This window comes from Panthera pardus, unplaced genomic scaffold (genome assembly GCF_024362965.1).
Source record: "Panthera pardus isolate Hobbes unplaced genomic scaffold, ASM2436296v1 HiC_scaffold_8, whole genome shotgun sequence".
Taxonomy (NCBI): Eukaryota; Metazoa; Chordata; class Mammalia; order Carnivora; family Felidae; genus Panthera; species Panthera pardus.
This window is the reverse complement of record NW_026527013.1, coordinates 54,213,418-54,229,793: the sequence shown is the minus strand read 5'-3', so window position 1 is coordinate 54,229,793 and position 16,376 is coordinate 54,213,418. Positions and strand designations below refer to the sequence as shown.

The following is a 16,376-nucleotide window of genomic DNA, read 5'->3' as shown; positions in this document are numbered from 1 at the left end:
AACTAACCACCTCTGAGCCTCAGTTCACTCATATGAGGAAAGGGGATTGCCTTCCTTGCAGGGTTCTCGTGAGGATTAGCTGAGGTAGCTAGCACGTGAAGTTGCCGAGCACAAGTGCTCATCTTGTGGAAAGAAGATGCCCAATTAATGTTGTCATCTCTTTTCCTCTTATTTATGACATTTGGTGCTGAATGACATTTATTTTTCATATTCAGTCTTTTCATTTATGTGTTTTCAAGACAGAATGTTTCCAGAAAAGCTCTTTGTGATTTAGGTTATAATGTGCCCTACTTTAGAATTAAAAAAAAAAAAAAAATTATTTTGATATAGTGGGATATTGGACCAGTACTTTTTATTTTTTTTAATTTTTTTATTTTTTTTAATTTTTTTTTCAACGTTTTTTATTTATTTTTGGGACAGAGAGAGACAGAGCATGAACGGGGGAGGGGCAGAGAGAGAGGGAGACACAGAATCGGAAACAGGCTCCAGGCTCCGAGCCATCAGCCCAGAGCCTGACGCGGGGCTCGAACTCACGGACCGCGAGATCGTGACCTGGCTGAAGTCGGACGCTTAACCGACTGCGCCACCCAGGCGCCCCTGGACCAGTACTTTTTAGAAATGCACAGGGGCACCTGGGTGGCTCTGTGGTTGAGGATCTGACTTTTGATTCCACTCAGGTCATGATCTCCCAGTCATAAGATCAAGCCCCATGTCAGACTCTATGCTGACAGCATGGAGCCTGCTTGGGATTCTCTCTCTGTCCTCTCTCTGCCCTTCTACTACTTGTGCTCGCTCTTTCTCTCTCCCCCCTCATTAAAAAAAAAAGTTCAGAAATGTACACTAGAAGCTATTATGTTCATTGGCAGGTCAATATTGTTCATATTCTGTACTCATTCAAGCCCAGTCATTTGGATTGGTGGTCCCTCTACTCTAAAATGGTTGATGAAAATGTGACTAGAAAATGTGGTTTAAAAAAAATTTTTTTACATTTATTTATTTTTGAGAGACCGAGACAGAGCACAAGTGGGGGAGGGGCAAAGAGAGAGAGGGAGACAGAATCCGAAGCAGGCTCCAGGCTCCAGGCTCCAGGCTCCGAGCCGTCAGCACAGAGCCCTACATGGGGCTTGAACTCACAAACTGTGAGGTCATGACCTGAGCTGAAGTCGGACACTTAACCAACTGAGCCACCCAGGTGCCCCTGAAAATGTTTGAGTAGCTGTTTGCAAGAGTTGCCAGACAAGGCAATTTGACTGTAAAATTACTGCCATTATAAAAAACCATAAACTCAGTCTTCCTCTGATTTCACTTAGATTGTTCCCAAATTCTCCTATTGGTGATAGTGGGGTCCCAGCACTGCCTTCTTTGACAATGCGTCGGATGCGAGAATCTGTTTCCCGGATGCCTGTTAGGTAATTTTTTTTATTTACGGCTTTTCTTTGGAAAATTACATTGGGGCAGGTGGGACTGAAAGCCTGAATATAAAAGACCAGAGTTCCTTTGCATTCCCTTCTCTCCCTGTGTAAACGCTTTACTATTTCTGTGGAACTTAATACTAGTATTAGAGCAAAATGTAGTCTTGTAGTTTTTATATTCTGAAAAGTAACACAGACTGCAGTTTTCTTCTGCTATCATAGCATATCCCTTAATGTCTCATCACATTTTAAAGACCTTCAGATTTTGCTTTCCTCAGTATGTAGTAAGTTGTGCCTCAAGGAAAGAGTCCCATAACTATATATGGTGATCCAATAAAAATAAAACTCCTAACTTTGAAATGCTATTTATCTCCTTGCATTGCTGAAACCATGGTATTTAATAGACTGTGATCTTTAAAAAGAGTCTAGTTAGATTTTTAATATAAATATCCTTTCTAATGTGCTTGTGAGTTTGCATGTAACTTGTCTTTTTTCTGTTCTCCTGCTTGGAAGTTAGAGCTTTGTTGAGTTCACATGTCTTATTCAGTGTTACACATGAATTTGGAACCTAAAATAAAATCTACATCTTTTTCAAAATATCTGACTTTAATGTATATACAATTGAATAACATTTAATGATCTTTTTAAAACTACCATGGAAATTGTTAAAGGCAGCATATCTCAGAACAATGAATTTGTATTGAAATAATATCTGGATATACATTTGTGTATGGCTTATTTTTCTTGAAATTTCATCAGAAATTGTACTTCCTTCTGAAGATTTCATTACTAGAAGACAAGCTTTTGAAGGCATAAATACTGAATTCCTGAGAAGGCAATTTTTCAAGGCAGTAGAACAGTTTCTCAGAAAAACTAGCCTTCTGTTCCTTGAATTCATGCATGGTGTTACTTGCATCTGAACAAAACTCAAAATAATTTGTAGAGCAAATAATGAAAATGTTATACTTGCTGTGTGTTCCCATTGTGGTTGATAGGGGAGTGGGCTTGACTGGAAGAGGCCAGTGATTAATTTTACAGTTGTGTTTTGGCATCCTGAAAACTGAATTCACATTAACTGACTTTTAGAGCTGGTTAAGTGGGGAGAGGGTGCATAGTAGCTAAAATGCTGGCCTTTTTGCGGACATGCTCAATAGTCTAACCGTCTTAAATTTAAGACTTCTCCTTTAAGCTCTCTCAGTCAGTCTCTAAACTGGGCAAATTCCAACTAGGTTGGTAGTTGGTGGCATGGTTGGCAAATGTTAGTCTGTTCTTTCCTAGAGATGGTCTAAAAATTTGGGAGTATTCTGTAGAGGGGATCTATTGAAAAGAAGGCAACTTAAAATGTATTGTTTTCATATGAGTTCCAAGCATGTGTATTATTTCCTTTTCAAAACTTTGCATGCAGAAGCACCTAGACAGAAGAAAAATTGTAAGTGGAGCCTCTTAAAAGAGAGAAACATTTTGTCCAGGATTTTAGTACAAGTAGGATTTGCCCCAGAGCATCTTACGAAGTAACTAGTTGAAAGATTTACAGTGGGGAGGCCTGCATGTCATTCATGGAGTTTTCTTTTTCTTCCTCGCCTAGTTCCCAGCACAGATACTCCACACCCCACGCCTTCACGTTCAACTCTTCCAGCCCTTCCTCTGAAGGTTCCCTCTCCCAGAGGCAGAGGTCAACATCCACACCTAATGTCCACATGGTCAGCACCACCCTGCCTGTGGACAGCAGGATGATTGAGGTAATAGGGCCCCTTGCGGATGGTGAGGAGTATCAGTCTGTTGTTATTGGGGTGGGGTTGACTGTTGTGTTTGGAGAGTTTGGGGTTTCAAACCTGATAAAGAATGTTGCTGCACTTTCTCAGGACCTTGGAATTTTTGAATTTATTGTTTAAGCGCTGTATCTTTAGACTGGCTGAATAATCCAATTGGTATATCATTCAAGTGGAGAACTAAAATCTCCTAAAGAAATGGTAACATTTGAACTCCTTTCCATTTTAGCTTTGAATAAGATGTCAGTGAACTAATGAATGAGCTAATATAAAGAATAGTTTCATTTTTGTGTGGAAAAGAGAATAATAGTGATGGAGTACTACAAACTCTCTGAGAGACTTTTAAGTGATTTTATTTAGAAATAAAAGGGTGGAGTCATTGGATTTACCAAGCAGGTTATTTAGGGAGATGTAAAAGTACCCAAAGCCTAGTGTTTTCAAACTGCTTTTTCTTTTCTTGGCTTTTTGGTATGTTCTATTTATTTGCTTTGCTTTCTAATTCGTCTTTAATAACAACTGAATACACTTAAAATACTTCCTTTGTTCTTTATTCTTCTTTATTTCTCATTGCTTTGGACTAGAATAACAGCCTGAATGCTTCTCCCAGGGCGTGGTCCAGACGATTTTGTTTGAGGGGAAGAGTAGGTATTCTTCTTCATGCCTTTGCTTTCTTGTAAATTAACAGGATTGCTAAGACTGTCAGACAGTAGCCTATCAGAAATGAAAGAATCACTAAGTTAAATTTTATGTTTCTTGCCAGACTTGATTTCCTGCTTTCTTTTTTGACAATAGAGTATAGAGGAGTTAAAAAAAAAAATACTGTATGTGGGATTGCTGACAGGTGAAATAAGTTTCTCAAGTGAGATTTTGAGGCCAAAAGTAATAAAGTTAAAAAAAAAAAATTTCGACCAAAGCTAATGCTAGATTTATTTAGTTGGTGCTCAGAGCATCACTGTTGTATTTATACCTCGTTTAGAAACCAGAGGTGTCGGTTTGGTTGATATGCCCTGAAAATCTTTTGTTAAAAGTTCATCAGAGACAACTGTGTTCTCTCTGCGTTATGAATTGTTCCTTGGAAAACCTCAGGGACACCTGCCACTTGAGGTAAAACTTTATCTCACTCAGACCTTGAATCACTTTCCATATGCTTGTCCTCCCATCAGAGGTGGCAGGGACTCAACAAAAATGTTGGTTTCTGAATGTGGAGTCTGAACTGGCCATTTGGGGGGCATTTTGAATATCACAAGATTATTGTGAGGAGGTCATGTGCATGCTAGCTATGAATTTTGTTTTCTCTTTTATCGTGGTTAGCCCTGATAATAAATAATATCCTAGTGACTTCTGTTACATGATTTGTTTCTCCGTAAATACTGTAATACTTGGGACATTAAAAGTGAAAATTCTTGAATTTTTATTATAAAATAACTGGCACTATGTTAATTCTCTTCATACTTTAGAGGCAGAGCAAGTTTTGATTCCTTTTTATTGCATGATTCAGCTTTTTTAAAGTACACATTCTTTGTTTAAACCATTTGTAGTTCTCTTTAATATTTAGATTCCAAGATATTTGAAAGGTTCCTTCTAGGATAAATCCAACTATAGAAATTAGCACACAGTATAATATGAGGTATATAATGGATACAGGAAGAAAATTGCTGACATTAAGGAAAAAAATCCTAGGGCATGGGTATATAATTTTGGTCAGCAAAAATACATTGTGCCATGGTTTGACTAAAAACAAAGAGGTCAGTTGGGTAATAAAGCTATAGCCGCTGAATATTCTGTTGAAATTCTCGTTATTTTTGGCCGGTGTTTTGCCAACTGACAGTTATCCAGTCTACTTAAAAACAGAGATTCCTGGACTTCCAACCTTCCCTCCCAGAAATGCTTAATCAGTCCTAGTTGGGGGGAGGAGACATCTGTATTCTCAAACACCTCTCCAGGTGATTCTGAAGATTGGCCAGGTTTGGGGACCCCAGAACCAGGCTTTATTGCTTGGGTGGGGCGGCCAAAGGTAGGGGGAGGGACAGCTTGGTTTAGGATACTTTTTATCTTTTTAACATTTTTTAAATGTTTATTTTAATATTTATTTATTTTGAGAGCGTGTGTGAGAGGGGCAGGGGCAGAGAGAGAGAGACACAGAATCTGAAGCGGGCTCCAGGCTCTGAGCTGTCAGCACAGAGCCCGACGCAGGGCTCGAACCCGTGAGCTACGAGATCATGACCAGGGTCAACGTCAGTGCTCAACCGACTGAGCCACCCAGGCACCCCTAGGATACTTCTTGTCTTGTAAAAATGTTATGGAGTGGAAACATTCCATTAATAGTTGTGTGAAAAAGGTATCTTGTCTTTATTGTGGTTACATAAAATAGTAGGTTTCCCAGAAAAATTTCCTTTTTGAGGATATGGAGGCCTAGTGGTTTTATGTAATAATTACATATTCAAAGTGAGGGTTTATAAAATGAATATTTAGGTCTTATGGAAGCCCTTGTGGTTTAAACTGTTCTACCCAGTTTCTAATAAGTTCTAAAGGTAGCTTTTTGACTTCTCACCTGAGTAGAATGTAACTAATTTCAGAGCTTACCTATAAGGTTTCAGGAGCATTTTGTGGTGAATGAGCTCAGGGCTAAGATTCATGGGTGATGGTTTCTGGTTCTATTTCTGCCACCTACTGGCTGTGTGATCCTGGCCAAGTCTCTTTTTTTATTTATAGGTGTTTTCTTGTATGTGAAATGTAGATTTTGGACTGGGGGATTTATGGTCCTTTCAGCGTTTCATGATTTTAGGCTTGGATTAAGTTCTGTAGTTGTGGTGCTTACCCTTACCAAACCCAACTCTGGTCAATGTGCCCCCAACTCCTAGAGGAGTATGAGTGAGCTTGCTACCTAATCCCCAAGTTTTGTTTTTGTTTTTTTTTGTTGTTGTTGTTATTTTGAGCCTCAGTGGAGCAAGATGCCCAGTTACTGGAAAGATCTCAGTTGATAGTAACTTTGCTAGTATTCCTTAATGAGAATCACTTTGCTATATATGTGTGTTGCTTTCTTCTGAGAAAAAGTGATTTCCATTCCAAAAGAATGTGGTATATGAAAAGCTAATACCAGTTCTAATAATTGATAATCTTGGAGATAATTGGCCATTGACATTGGTAAATTTAATCACAGGCAAGTTAGAGTATGTAATTAGACCTTTTGTATTTTAGAGGTTTTATAATCTACTTTGTTTCTGCAAATTCTCCTCCCCCCCTTTTACTTCCCCCTGAGAGCATCTTTTGTGGGGCAGAAATTGACCACCTTTCCTTTTCTGTTTCAGGATGCAATTCGAAGCCACAGTGAATCAGGTACTTGTCCAAAGTTATGTAGCAAATAATAATGGGCTTTTTCTCTTTATGCTGTGTATCTTCTGTTGGCTTATCCATGTGTGGATTCTGTTTGTCTTGTCTATTAAGCCTCACCTTCAGCCTTGTCCAGCAGCCCTAACAATCTGAGCCCAACGGGCTGGTCACAGCCCAAAACCCCTGTGCCAGCACAGAGAGAGAGGGCACCAGGATCCGGGACCCAGGAGAAAAACAAAATCGTGAGTATGGCTTATAGTACCTTCTGCATTGTATGTTAGGGTTTACTAAGAAAAACCTAGTCAGAAATGAGAATATTTTTAAAATGAGAATACTTTTAATTTGGTGGGGAGAGGGGAACTGTAATAAAACATTTAATTAAGGATGTTATAAATGTCAGTGCCATTTTTGGTATGCTTGCGTTGGAAAATTTGTTGACTTGTAAGGGAGGGCACAACTAAAATGGTATTTTTCTCAAAATATCGAAATTGGAATTACAGTTAATGTCTATCTTTAAAAGATAGGGGAATGGGTCGGTTGGGTTGATCTTTTCTTTGACACCCTCATCAGACAGAGCTTTACCATTCCATGGAGTGTGTTAATGATCACTGCTGGTTTCAGAGGCCTCGTGGACAGAGAGATTCAAGCTATTACTGGGAAATAGAAGCCAGCGAAGTGATGCTTTCCACTCGGATTGGATCAGGCTCATTTGGAACGGTGTATAAGGGCAAGTGGCATGGTAAGTTTGGGACCCTCCCTTTGTTGCAAGGCCTAGGTTGAAGTCAAGTTTCAGTCCAGAGAGGGCCAAGAAGGAGATAAAATTCATTGTGCTGTGTGGATTACAGTGGCACTCCGGGGAACTTGACTACATCTGAAGATTGAACTTAATATCTCAGTGACATTTCATAGCATTCTTTTTCTATTCAGTGATGCTATAATTGGTATGATATGGTTTCCAGGATAATTAGAAATTGGTGAATAAGAGTTGAGCATGATAGTCAAATGTCAGGAACTGATTAAACACATACTACACAGGGGACATGCTTTGAAATTCTTAAATGGGTTAAGAGCCTGCTGCTCTGAGGGGAGCATGGATTCTAGAAATGTAAAGCTGGAAAGAATGTTAGAGATTTGCCCACAGAAAACTGTGAGGTCCCAAGAGGGCAGATAACATGCCCATGGTCAAGCAGCCGAGCCCAGGAAAGCCAGGAGCCTCCTGAAACAGGTTCTTTGCGCTCTGCCTTGGGTTGGTTTTTGGGAATCCCCATCAAAGAGAGAATGCACAGACTTCATTCTTAAATCTATGTGGAGTGTTAGTGTAGTGTTCTTATTATAATGGAGACTCTTTGTCACTTGGAAGAAAGGTACTGTTTTAATATCTGTAGCCACAGCTTGTGTATTTTGGCAACATACTTAACATTTCTCCCTCAGAGTTTTAATGCCTCTGGCTTTAGGATGTCTGCAAGTATAGGGAATACTTTCTTGAGAATGCTACTTCTTCCCAAAAAGGCATCCTTCTAAATTCAAATTTTAATGAAGCAGACAGTAACAACAAAACAAACCCCTAAAATGACTAGGTACTTACGTTTCCAGTTTGGATGGTATCATATTTATTTTTATATATAAAGGGGCAGAGATTGAGAGAAATTAAGACCATCACATGAATGGAGCATTAAAATTCAAGGTGTTGAAAATTGAGATCCCTCCATCTTTTGAGTACCTTATGTTAATTAGTATATGGGTTTGCCATTTGTAACTATAATCATCTGATAAATTTCTCATTGTTTTTTTTTTTAAGCATATTTATTTTTGAGAGCAAGACAGAGTGCATATTGGGGAGGGGGGAGAAAGGGAGACACAGAATCCAAAGCAGGCTTCAGGCTCTAAGCTGTCAGCAGAGTCCATCGCAGGACTCAAACCCACAGACTAAGATCACGACCTGAGCCAAAGTTGGACGCTTGACCGACTGAGCCACCCAGGCGCCCCAATAAATTTCTCATTCTTTAAGGCAACTGGCACGGGACTGAATATTTGATTCCTTTCCTTTGAAAATTGTATCTAATGTACTACTGGCATGCCTCCTGGGTCCCAGAGAAATTTATGCTGTTGCGGAATATTTCCCAAATAGGTGTCATAAATATCTTGGCGATTCCTTCAGAAAAGAAGAAAACAATTTGAAGTCTTTTATTATTGAAATATAGTTGACATACAATGGTATATTAGTTTCAAGTGTACAACTTACTAATTTGAAAATTCTGTATATGATGCTCACAACACTAAATATAGTTACCATCTGTCACCATACAGTATTATTAGGACATTATTGATTATATTCCCAATGCTGTACTTTTTATCTGAGACTTAGAACTGGAAGTTTGTACTTAATCCCCTTCACCTATTTTTCCCATGCCCCCACCCACCTCCCTCTGGCAACCACCAGTTCTCTGTATTTATGAGTCTACTTCTGCTTTTTTTGTTCTTTGTAAACTTTTACTTTTACTTTTTAGATTCCACACATAAGAGAGATCATATGGTATTTGTCTTTTTCTGACTTGACTTCACTTAGCATCATGCCCTCTAGGTCCTACATCCATGTTGTTGTAAATGGCCAGATCTGAGGTTGTTTTTTTTTTTTTTTATGGCTATGTAATGTTCCACTGTGTAAATATACCACATCTTTATTTATCTATTAATGGACACTTAAGCGGCTTCCATTCCTTGGCTATTGTAAATAATGGCTGCTGTAAACATGGGAGTGCAGGTATCTTTTCAAGTTAGCGTTTTTATCTTCTTTGGGTAAATACCTAGCAGTATAATTACTGGATCTTATGGTAGTTCTATTTTCAATTTTTAGTTTATGTACTTATTTTGAGAGAGAGAAAGAGAAAATGTGCATGCAGGTAGGGGAGGGGCAGAGAGAGGGAGAGAGAGAATCCCAAGCAGGGTTCTGCACTCAGTGCAGAGCCTAATGTGTGGCATGAACTCATGAACGTGAGATCATGACCTCAGCTGAAATCAAGAGTTGGACGTTTAACTGACTGAGCCACCCCAGGCGCCCCCTATTTTTAAATTTTTGAGGAACCTTTTTACTGTTTTTCATAGTGGCTGCACAATTTACATTCCTATAAACTGTGCACGAGGGCTCCTTTGATTCCACATCCTCGCCAACACTTGTTATTTGTCTTTTTGATACTAGCCATTCTGACAGGTGTGAGGTGATACCCCATTTGTGGTTTTGATCTGCATCTCCCTGATAACTAGTGATATTGAGCACCTTTTCATGTACTTGTTACCCTGTTATATAACTTCTTTGGAGAAAAGTCTATTCAGATCCTTTGTCCATTTAAAAAAAATTTTTTTTAATGTTTATTTTTGAGAGAAAGAGTGTGAACAGGAGAGGGGCAGAGAGAGAGAGAGAGAGAGAGAGAGAGAGAGAGAGAGAGAAAATCTGAAGCAGGCACAGAGCCCGACGCGGGACTCGAACTCATGAACCATGAGATCGTGACCTGAGGCGAAGTTGGACGCTTAACCGACTGAGCCACCCAGGCGCCCTTTATCCTCTGTCCATTTTTAAATCAGATTGTCCTTTTGGTGTTGAGTTGTGTGAGTTCTTCATATATTTTGGATATTAACCCCTTACTGCATTTGTGAATACCTTCTCCCATTCGGTAGGTTTTCTTTTTGTTTTGTTGATAGTTTCCTTTGCTGCACAAAAGCTTTTATTTTGGTGGTATAGTCCTATGGAAGAAGAACAGTCTTGTGGGATACAATGCTTAGTTCTTGTATCTGACACATAGCTGCTGGTAATTGTAGGAGATGGAGCAGTGAATATTGCTTTTAATGCTTCCATTAGCACTAAATCATTTTTATACCACATTTTAAAGCATCAGCTGAAAGCCAATAAATGTAGTTAAGGAGTGCTCAAATTTAAGTTTCCTCTTGTTGAGCACTTTGCGGGGGGAATTCATAATTTTTCAAAGCATTACTTACATTCAGCACAGTACTGCCTATGAGCTTGTGTTTTCTCTAGATTCTGTGAGCTTTTGGACTATGGTAAGGAGATGTTATTTGATACAGTGTTACTTCCATTAGAATGCAGATAGCATGTATAATACTTTTAAGGCTCTAGTTTTTTCTAAGATAAGTGTTTCAAAAGTCATAGGAGTAAGGAGCAGTGGACTTTTGTGTCAGCCCCCCAGGAAACAAAGCCATCGTCTGTGAATGAAGAAATAAAATGAGAGGGTCAGGGAAACCATAATTTCTGGATTGTTTGTGCTATACTTTGTGTGTGTGTGTGTGTGGGGTGGGGGGGTGGTGGTGGTTGTTGGTGTGGCTGCGGCTGCTGCTGCTTTCCTGGTATCTGTTATATAATGTTTAATCAGTTTCTTAGGAATTACAGTGGTGATGATTTTTAAAAGTTTTTATTCTGCCTAGCAGCTGTGAAAGTAGAGGACCTCAGAGCAGTCAAGATGGAGACCTCAGATCCATGAACTAAAGCTCACTTACTTTGTGTTAAGTAAGTGCACCCTTGGGTGCACACACAGAGCGTAAATTTGGGATCTGATTTGCCAGCCTTTGCACATCATAAACAACCTATTGAAGGGGATGCAGACAGCAGGACTGATGGCAGCTGGGATAGTCACTGATGGCATGACGAGAAGGCAGCAAACCCTCTCAGGCTTGGGCTGTTTAGTGCGAGGCTACCAGCCTGGTGGAACCCATGTATGGGTGCCCATCCCATCCTAACGCTGAGGATAATTTTGAATCAGAAGAACAGAGTGGTGTTCATTCAATTGTGTTCTAGAAAGCAGGGATGTATATATTAGGTTTTAGACAACCCTAAATAGTTAAAACAAGAAACAGGCATTTAAAAAGGTAAAAACATTCCAGATTTACCAACTGATAATAGTTTTCTTCTTCAGTGGTAGCTGAACGAGATACCAACACCTTATTAAAAACATGATAACCAACAGGAATGTGTCTTAACTCATTTGTACTACCTTTACCTCTCTCTGACTTTACTATTAAGGGAAAGTAAGAAGTTTTAGTGTCATGAAAAATAAGCATCTGACTCAGGATTTTGGTTCCGGTCATGATCTCACGGTGAGTTCGAGCCACACGTTGGGCTCTGTGCTGGCAATGTGGGGTCTACTTGGGATTCTTTCTCTCTCCCTCTCTCTACCCTTCCTGGCTCAAGCTCACACTCTATCTCAAATAAATAAGTAAACTTTGAAAAAGTAAAAAAAAAAAACCTACTTGGTGTAGTTGTTTTGGACTACCCTCCATAAAATGTTCCTTGGCCGTTTACCTTCGTCATTTATATTACGTGCTAAAGGAAATAAATACCATTCTTTATATGTGCTAAGATTGCCAGCTATAAGGGTATGTGGATAATTCCAGAAAGGCTAATACTATATATTAAAAAAAATTTTTTTTGTGATATTTATTTATTTTGAGAGACAGAGAAAGAGCTTGAGCCAGGGGGGAGGGGGGAGCAGAGAGAGAGGGAGAGAAAGAATCCCAAGCAGGCTCCACACTGCCAGCACAGAGCCAACACAGGGCTCAACCCCATGAACTGCGAGATCATGACCTGAGCTGAAATCAGGAGTCAGATGCTTTTAACCCACAGAGTCACCCACGTGCCCCAGTACATACAATTTTTTATACTCCTCTTAGAAACGTGTTCAAAAGAAGAGATTAGTAATAAGCAGTACTACTAAATGCCTGTTGCATGGAGTGCTGGAGAGGTGGACTTGAATGGTGTACCTGGTCCTGAGACTGCCAGGGCAAGTTGGAGAGCAGCCTTTGTTTTGGGCCCAGACCTAATTGTGCACACCTGGAGGCTTCAGGCTGGGTACTGAGTCTCCGCTTCCCTGTCAGCAGTGGATTCTTGACCTGTGCTGGGAGCAGCTGGGTCATTCAGCAGCTAGTATTCTGTGCCAGAGGCTGTCCCTACTTCCACTCCAGAGCTTGAGACAGCTTGTCAGTTCATAACATGCCTTGCTGACAGTTGCATCTTAGAATTCATTCATTTCTTTATCGGTGTTTCCTGAATATATTCTTCTAATACCAAGCATTCTTTTAGCTGCTACAAGTGAAGCAGTGAACAAAACAGATGAAAATTCTTTCTCTTATGGAGTTTCTATTCTGGTGGGGACAATAACCAACCAAAGTATATAGTATGTTATAATTGCTAACGAGGAAAAAGGGAGGAAAGCAGGTAGGGAGTGGCAGTCCCTGTGCACAGGTTTTGGTGGGTTAGTAGGGAAGGACTCTGCTGAAGAAGTAGCATTTGCATGATGCTTGAGATGGGCAGATAACCTGGGGAAGCAGCAAGGGGGGCTGTGAATTGGGCCATTCACCTGACCTGTTTGAGGAACTCAGGGAGGCTGATAGGAGTGCAGTCCAGGGATGGGGAGTGGTAGGGCCCCGTAAAGACTTTAGATATCATTTTTGGGTGAAATAGGGTCTCAGATTGTGCAAGACCTTCAGGAGACTTGGCCAGTCTTAGCCTGAAATTCAGAATGCTGGTGAGGGAGCTGGTTACTGGAGAACTTGTTCCAGTTCGAGGCAGTCCTACTAGTAGAAAACCATTCTTTATAAAAGTTGAAATCCATTTTCCTATAATGTTTGCCCATTGCTCCTAGCAGACTGAATCCCTGTCATGGCAATGCTAGGAGTATTTGCGTGAAAGTGAGGGAATGCTGTAGTATGTAGTCTCTGGGTTTCAGTAAGAAATTGCATATATACTCTTGTTATCTTAACTGCTAACCATGAGCTGGAAGGCAGATGGGTCCTTGCAGGCATCGTAGGGTTTTGACTTTGGTTCAGCCCTGTTCAGTCTTCCAACCCATGACTTGCATGAAGGCGTGGGTATAGTGGATGACTTACATGGAATTGTAGTGCCGATTTGGGTAATAGGATTTGGAAAGAGGAGAGGATTTGAACTGGCTGTGGTGATGGAACAAAGAGACTATGAACTCTGAACAGGGATAATAAGTCTGCTCACTGGGCCAAAAAGTAGAGGCTGGAGGTGGAGGACATTCAGCTGACTGCAAGGTCAGAATGAGTCACTCTCAGCGGGCTTTGGCTGCTGGTGAATCTTCCGAGCTCTGAGGTTACATTATGATCAGGTCCAAAATGGGTGATATGGAAGGTGAGTTCAGTGACAACTGGAACACGCCCCTTGGAGAGCTATAAAAAAGGGAAGGTCTTGTAAAACTAGACTTGTGAACTAGTAAGGTCCCAAGGAGCAAACCATCCTGAGGGCCCATCCAGCATCTCCCCAAGCCTTCCTCCACCCACCCCGGCCTATCCCTCTCAAGCCTTTTCCAGTGCCTGGGCCAACAGCAATGTCATCTCCTGGCCCCACCACTCAGTTGACTGCCATGTCAGATCAGCCCACCTTCCTGGAGTTTCTTGCCTTCACCCCTTCCTTTCTATCCCCACTGTCACTGCTGTCCCTGTATTTTGTCTGCAGATACAGGGCTCTTGGGCCAGGACTCCTTCCTCCCTGGCCTCTGTCGTAGACTGCAGGGGCCCAGGTCACACATCAGAGTTCACCAAGCACAGCTCCTATTTCCCTCTTCCCCCTTACCTTACCTTACCTTTGTTCCTGACCTATGTAGTTTGGAACAGCCTGTCCCACTTAGTAAAATCCTTCCCTTGGCATATATCCCATTTGTTTCAGGAAACCTTTCTCCATCCTCTCTGCAAACAGATTTTGTCTTTGTCCCTCACTCCCAGCATTCTTATCTTGGCTCAGACTGCTCCAGAATGAGCAGTTCTGCAGGAGACTCTTATCCTCCTCCTCAGTCATAAGGAGCTTAAATGGAGCTGCATGGTTTACCAGCTCCATCTTCCTGGAGAGAAGGCAGCTGTGACTGCAGAATGCGTCTCCCAAGAGGCAGCCCTGGGCCCTCGGGAAATACATGTGCCAGTGAAGTGAATGAGCCCCTACTGTTAGGTGGGGACTTTAGCTTTGGATGATAAAACCAGAGATGACGACAGGACAACAGTTTGGGACCTGCCATAAGAACCATCTCTTTGGGGCGCCTGGGTGGCTCAGTTGGTTGAGTGTCTGAGTCTTGATTTTGGCTCATGTCATGATCCCAGGGTTGGATTGAGCACCCCCTCACCCCCACCCACTTCCCGCTTGCTCGCATGTGTGCCCTCTTTCAAGTTAAAAAAAAAGATAAAATTTTTTTAAAACCCATGTCCTTACCAGTTGGTACTCCAGTGAAGTGAGGAATGCTCCCACAGAGGCTGCACAGGGGTGCTGCCAAGGGGGCATGCTTGATAAGTGGAGGAATTCTGTTACCTCCAAGGTGCCATCAACCAACTCCTTTATTTGATCACCAGAAGGCTATGGTTTTGTTTGTTTTTAAGGTGACTTTATTAAAGCACAGGGACAGGACCCGTGGGCAGAAAGAGCTACCCAGAAGGCTATGTTTTGATAAATTCATTTGCCAAGAAAATCTGAGGTCCTAATAGGGCTTCATGTAATTTATTAAAATGACCGTTATAGTGTAGAAACATTTCTGAAAGTGCCTTCTAAATCAGTAGTACATATAAAGTAGAGTTAATCTCTGGATGTTTCTAAAGTTAAGTAAAGAGGCTCATAGTGATTGACAGTCTGTTGTCAGTATGGAAGTTAGAAGGGCAGCCATTGGAGTCAGACTGGCATTCTAATCCTGGCTCCAGCACTTTTGTGTTTTGGTTAAATGACCTTGGAGAGTTGACTATGCTTCTCTGTTCCCTGTAAAATGAGGATAACAGTATTTACATCACAGGGCAACTATGAGGATTAAAGGTGACAAGGCCTGTGAAGGCACATGTGGCGCAAGGGTGTAGTAAGCAATCGATATTAATCATTAGGATTGCTTCTTCATGGTATTAAAGGCAAAGAAGCTTAATTTCGATATGTATCTTTGTGTACAAGGGACCATCTCAGGTCTCATTAGAATGTGGCTGCTGAGTTTGGCATCAACTGCTTGCCAAATGGCCTGTTTGCTGGCACCAGCCTTCTGACCCCCAAACTCCTGTATCTGCCGGCCATTCCAGTTCACCTGCCAGTGCCGCCCTCACAGGCCCAGGTTTTCACCTATTCCCCAGTCATACTGGGGATGCCAGGCTTGATAGGAAGAGTTTAAATTAAACCAAACCCATATTCAAGGCGTGTGTGGTGGTATTTAAAGGATAGTAGTATAATATATTTAACTTTTTTTAAGTACTTGAATAATTTGGAAATTTGCCTATTCCACTTGTGTAGGCACATGATATCTGAATAAGTGATTCACTCTTTCTCAGGACGAGGGTATGTGGCAAATAACAAAGTAAGTTCATTCAGCTGATCATACTGACTATAATTTGCAGGAGATGTTGCAGTGAAAATTCTAAAAGTTGTCGACCCCACGCCAGAGCAGTTCCAGGCCTTCAGGAATGAGGTGGCTGTCCTACGGTGAGTAGAAAGCTAGCCTTTCCGGCCTCTTGGAGCAGCAGGGGACGGGTGTGGGTGGTGGTGTGTCGACTGCAGATAAGCGGGCCGCATGGCACGGACCTGTCTCTGAGGGCCTATGGCCAGGACTGGTGGTTAGTGAGTGTTCACTGCGGAGTCTTGCGGTGGAAACTCCTTCCTTACAAGTGAAAGGGAATGCATGGGAGGTTTCCTTCCAGCTTATGGGGTTGTCAGACCTTTAGAAGAGCCCTCTTTGATGAGCATACCCCCCTCCACTGCTTCAGGTCTCTGGGCACACCACACACAGTAGCCCAGGTTCTTCTCTGGGTTCTGGTTTGAGATAGAAATAGGTTCTGTTTTCACGTTTATTTCCAAGAACTCTTTATAGCCAATTTGCTTTCTTTTGGA

The 16,376-nt window shown here is 41.3% G+C and overlaps 1 protein-coding gene across 4 annotated transcripts in view; it reads left to right on the top strand.

Annotated features, from left to right (window-relative positions):
• Positions 1-16,376, top strand: part of RAF1 (Raf-1 proto-oncogene, serine/threonine kinase) — an 82,878-nt gene that overhangs the window by 61,111 nt on the left and 5,391 nt on the right. For 2 of the 4 annotated variants that reach the window (XM_019433626.2, XM_053898139.1), the window contains 7 exons: positions 1,311-1,409; positions 2,998-3,151; positions 3,763-3,822; positions 6,490-6,517; positions 6,626-6,753; positions 7,133-7,250; positions 15,887-15,971. In XM_019433626.2, coding sequence (XP_019289171.1) covers positions 1,311-1,409; positions 2,998-3,151; positions 3,763-3,822; positions 6,490-6,517; positions 6,626-6,753; positions 7,133-7,250; positions 15,887-15,971 — 672 coding nt within the window. The remainder of the gene's footprint in view (positions 1-1,310; positions 1,410-2,997; positions 3,152-3,762; positions 3,823-6,489; positions 6,518-6,625; positions 6,754-7,132; positions 7,251-15,886; positions 15,972-16,376) is intronic. The other 2 variants (XM_019433627.2, XM_053898140.1) reach the window with 1 other exon arrangement.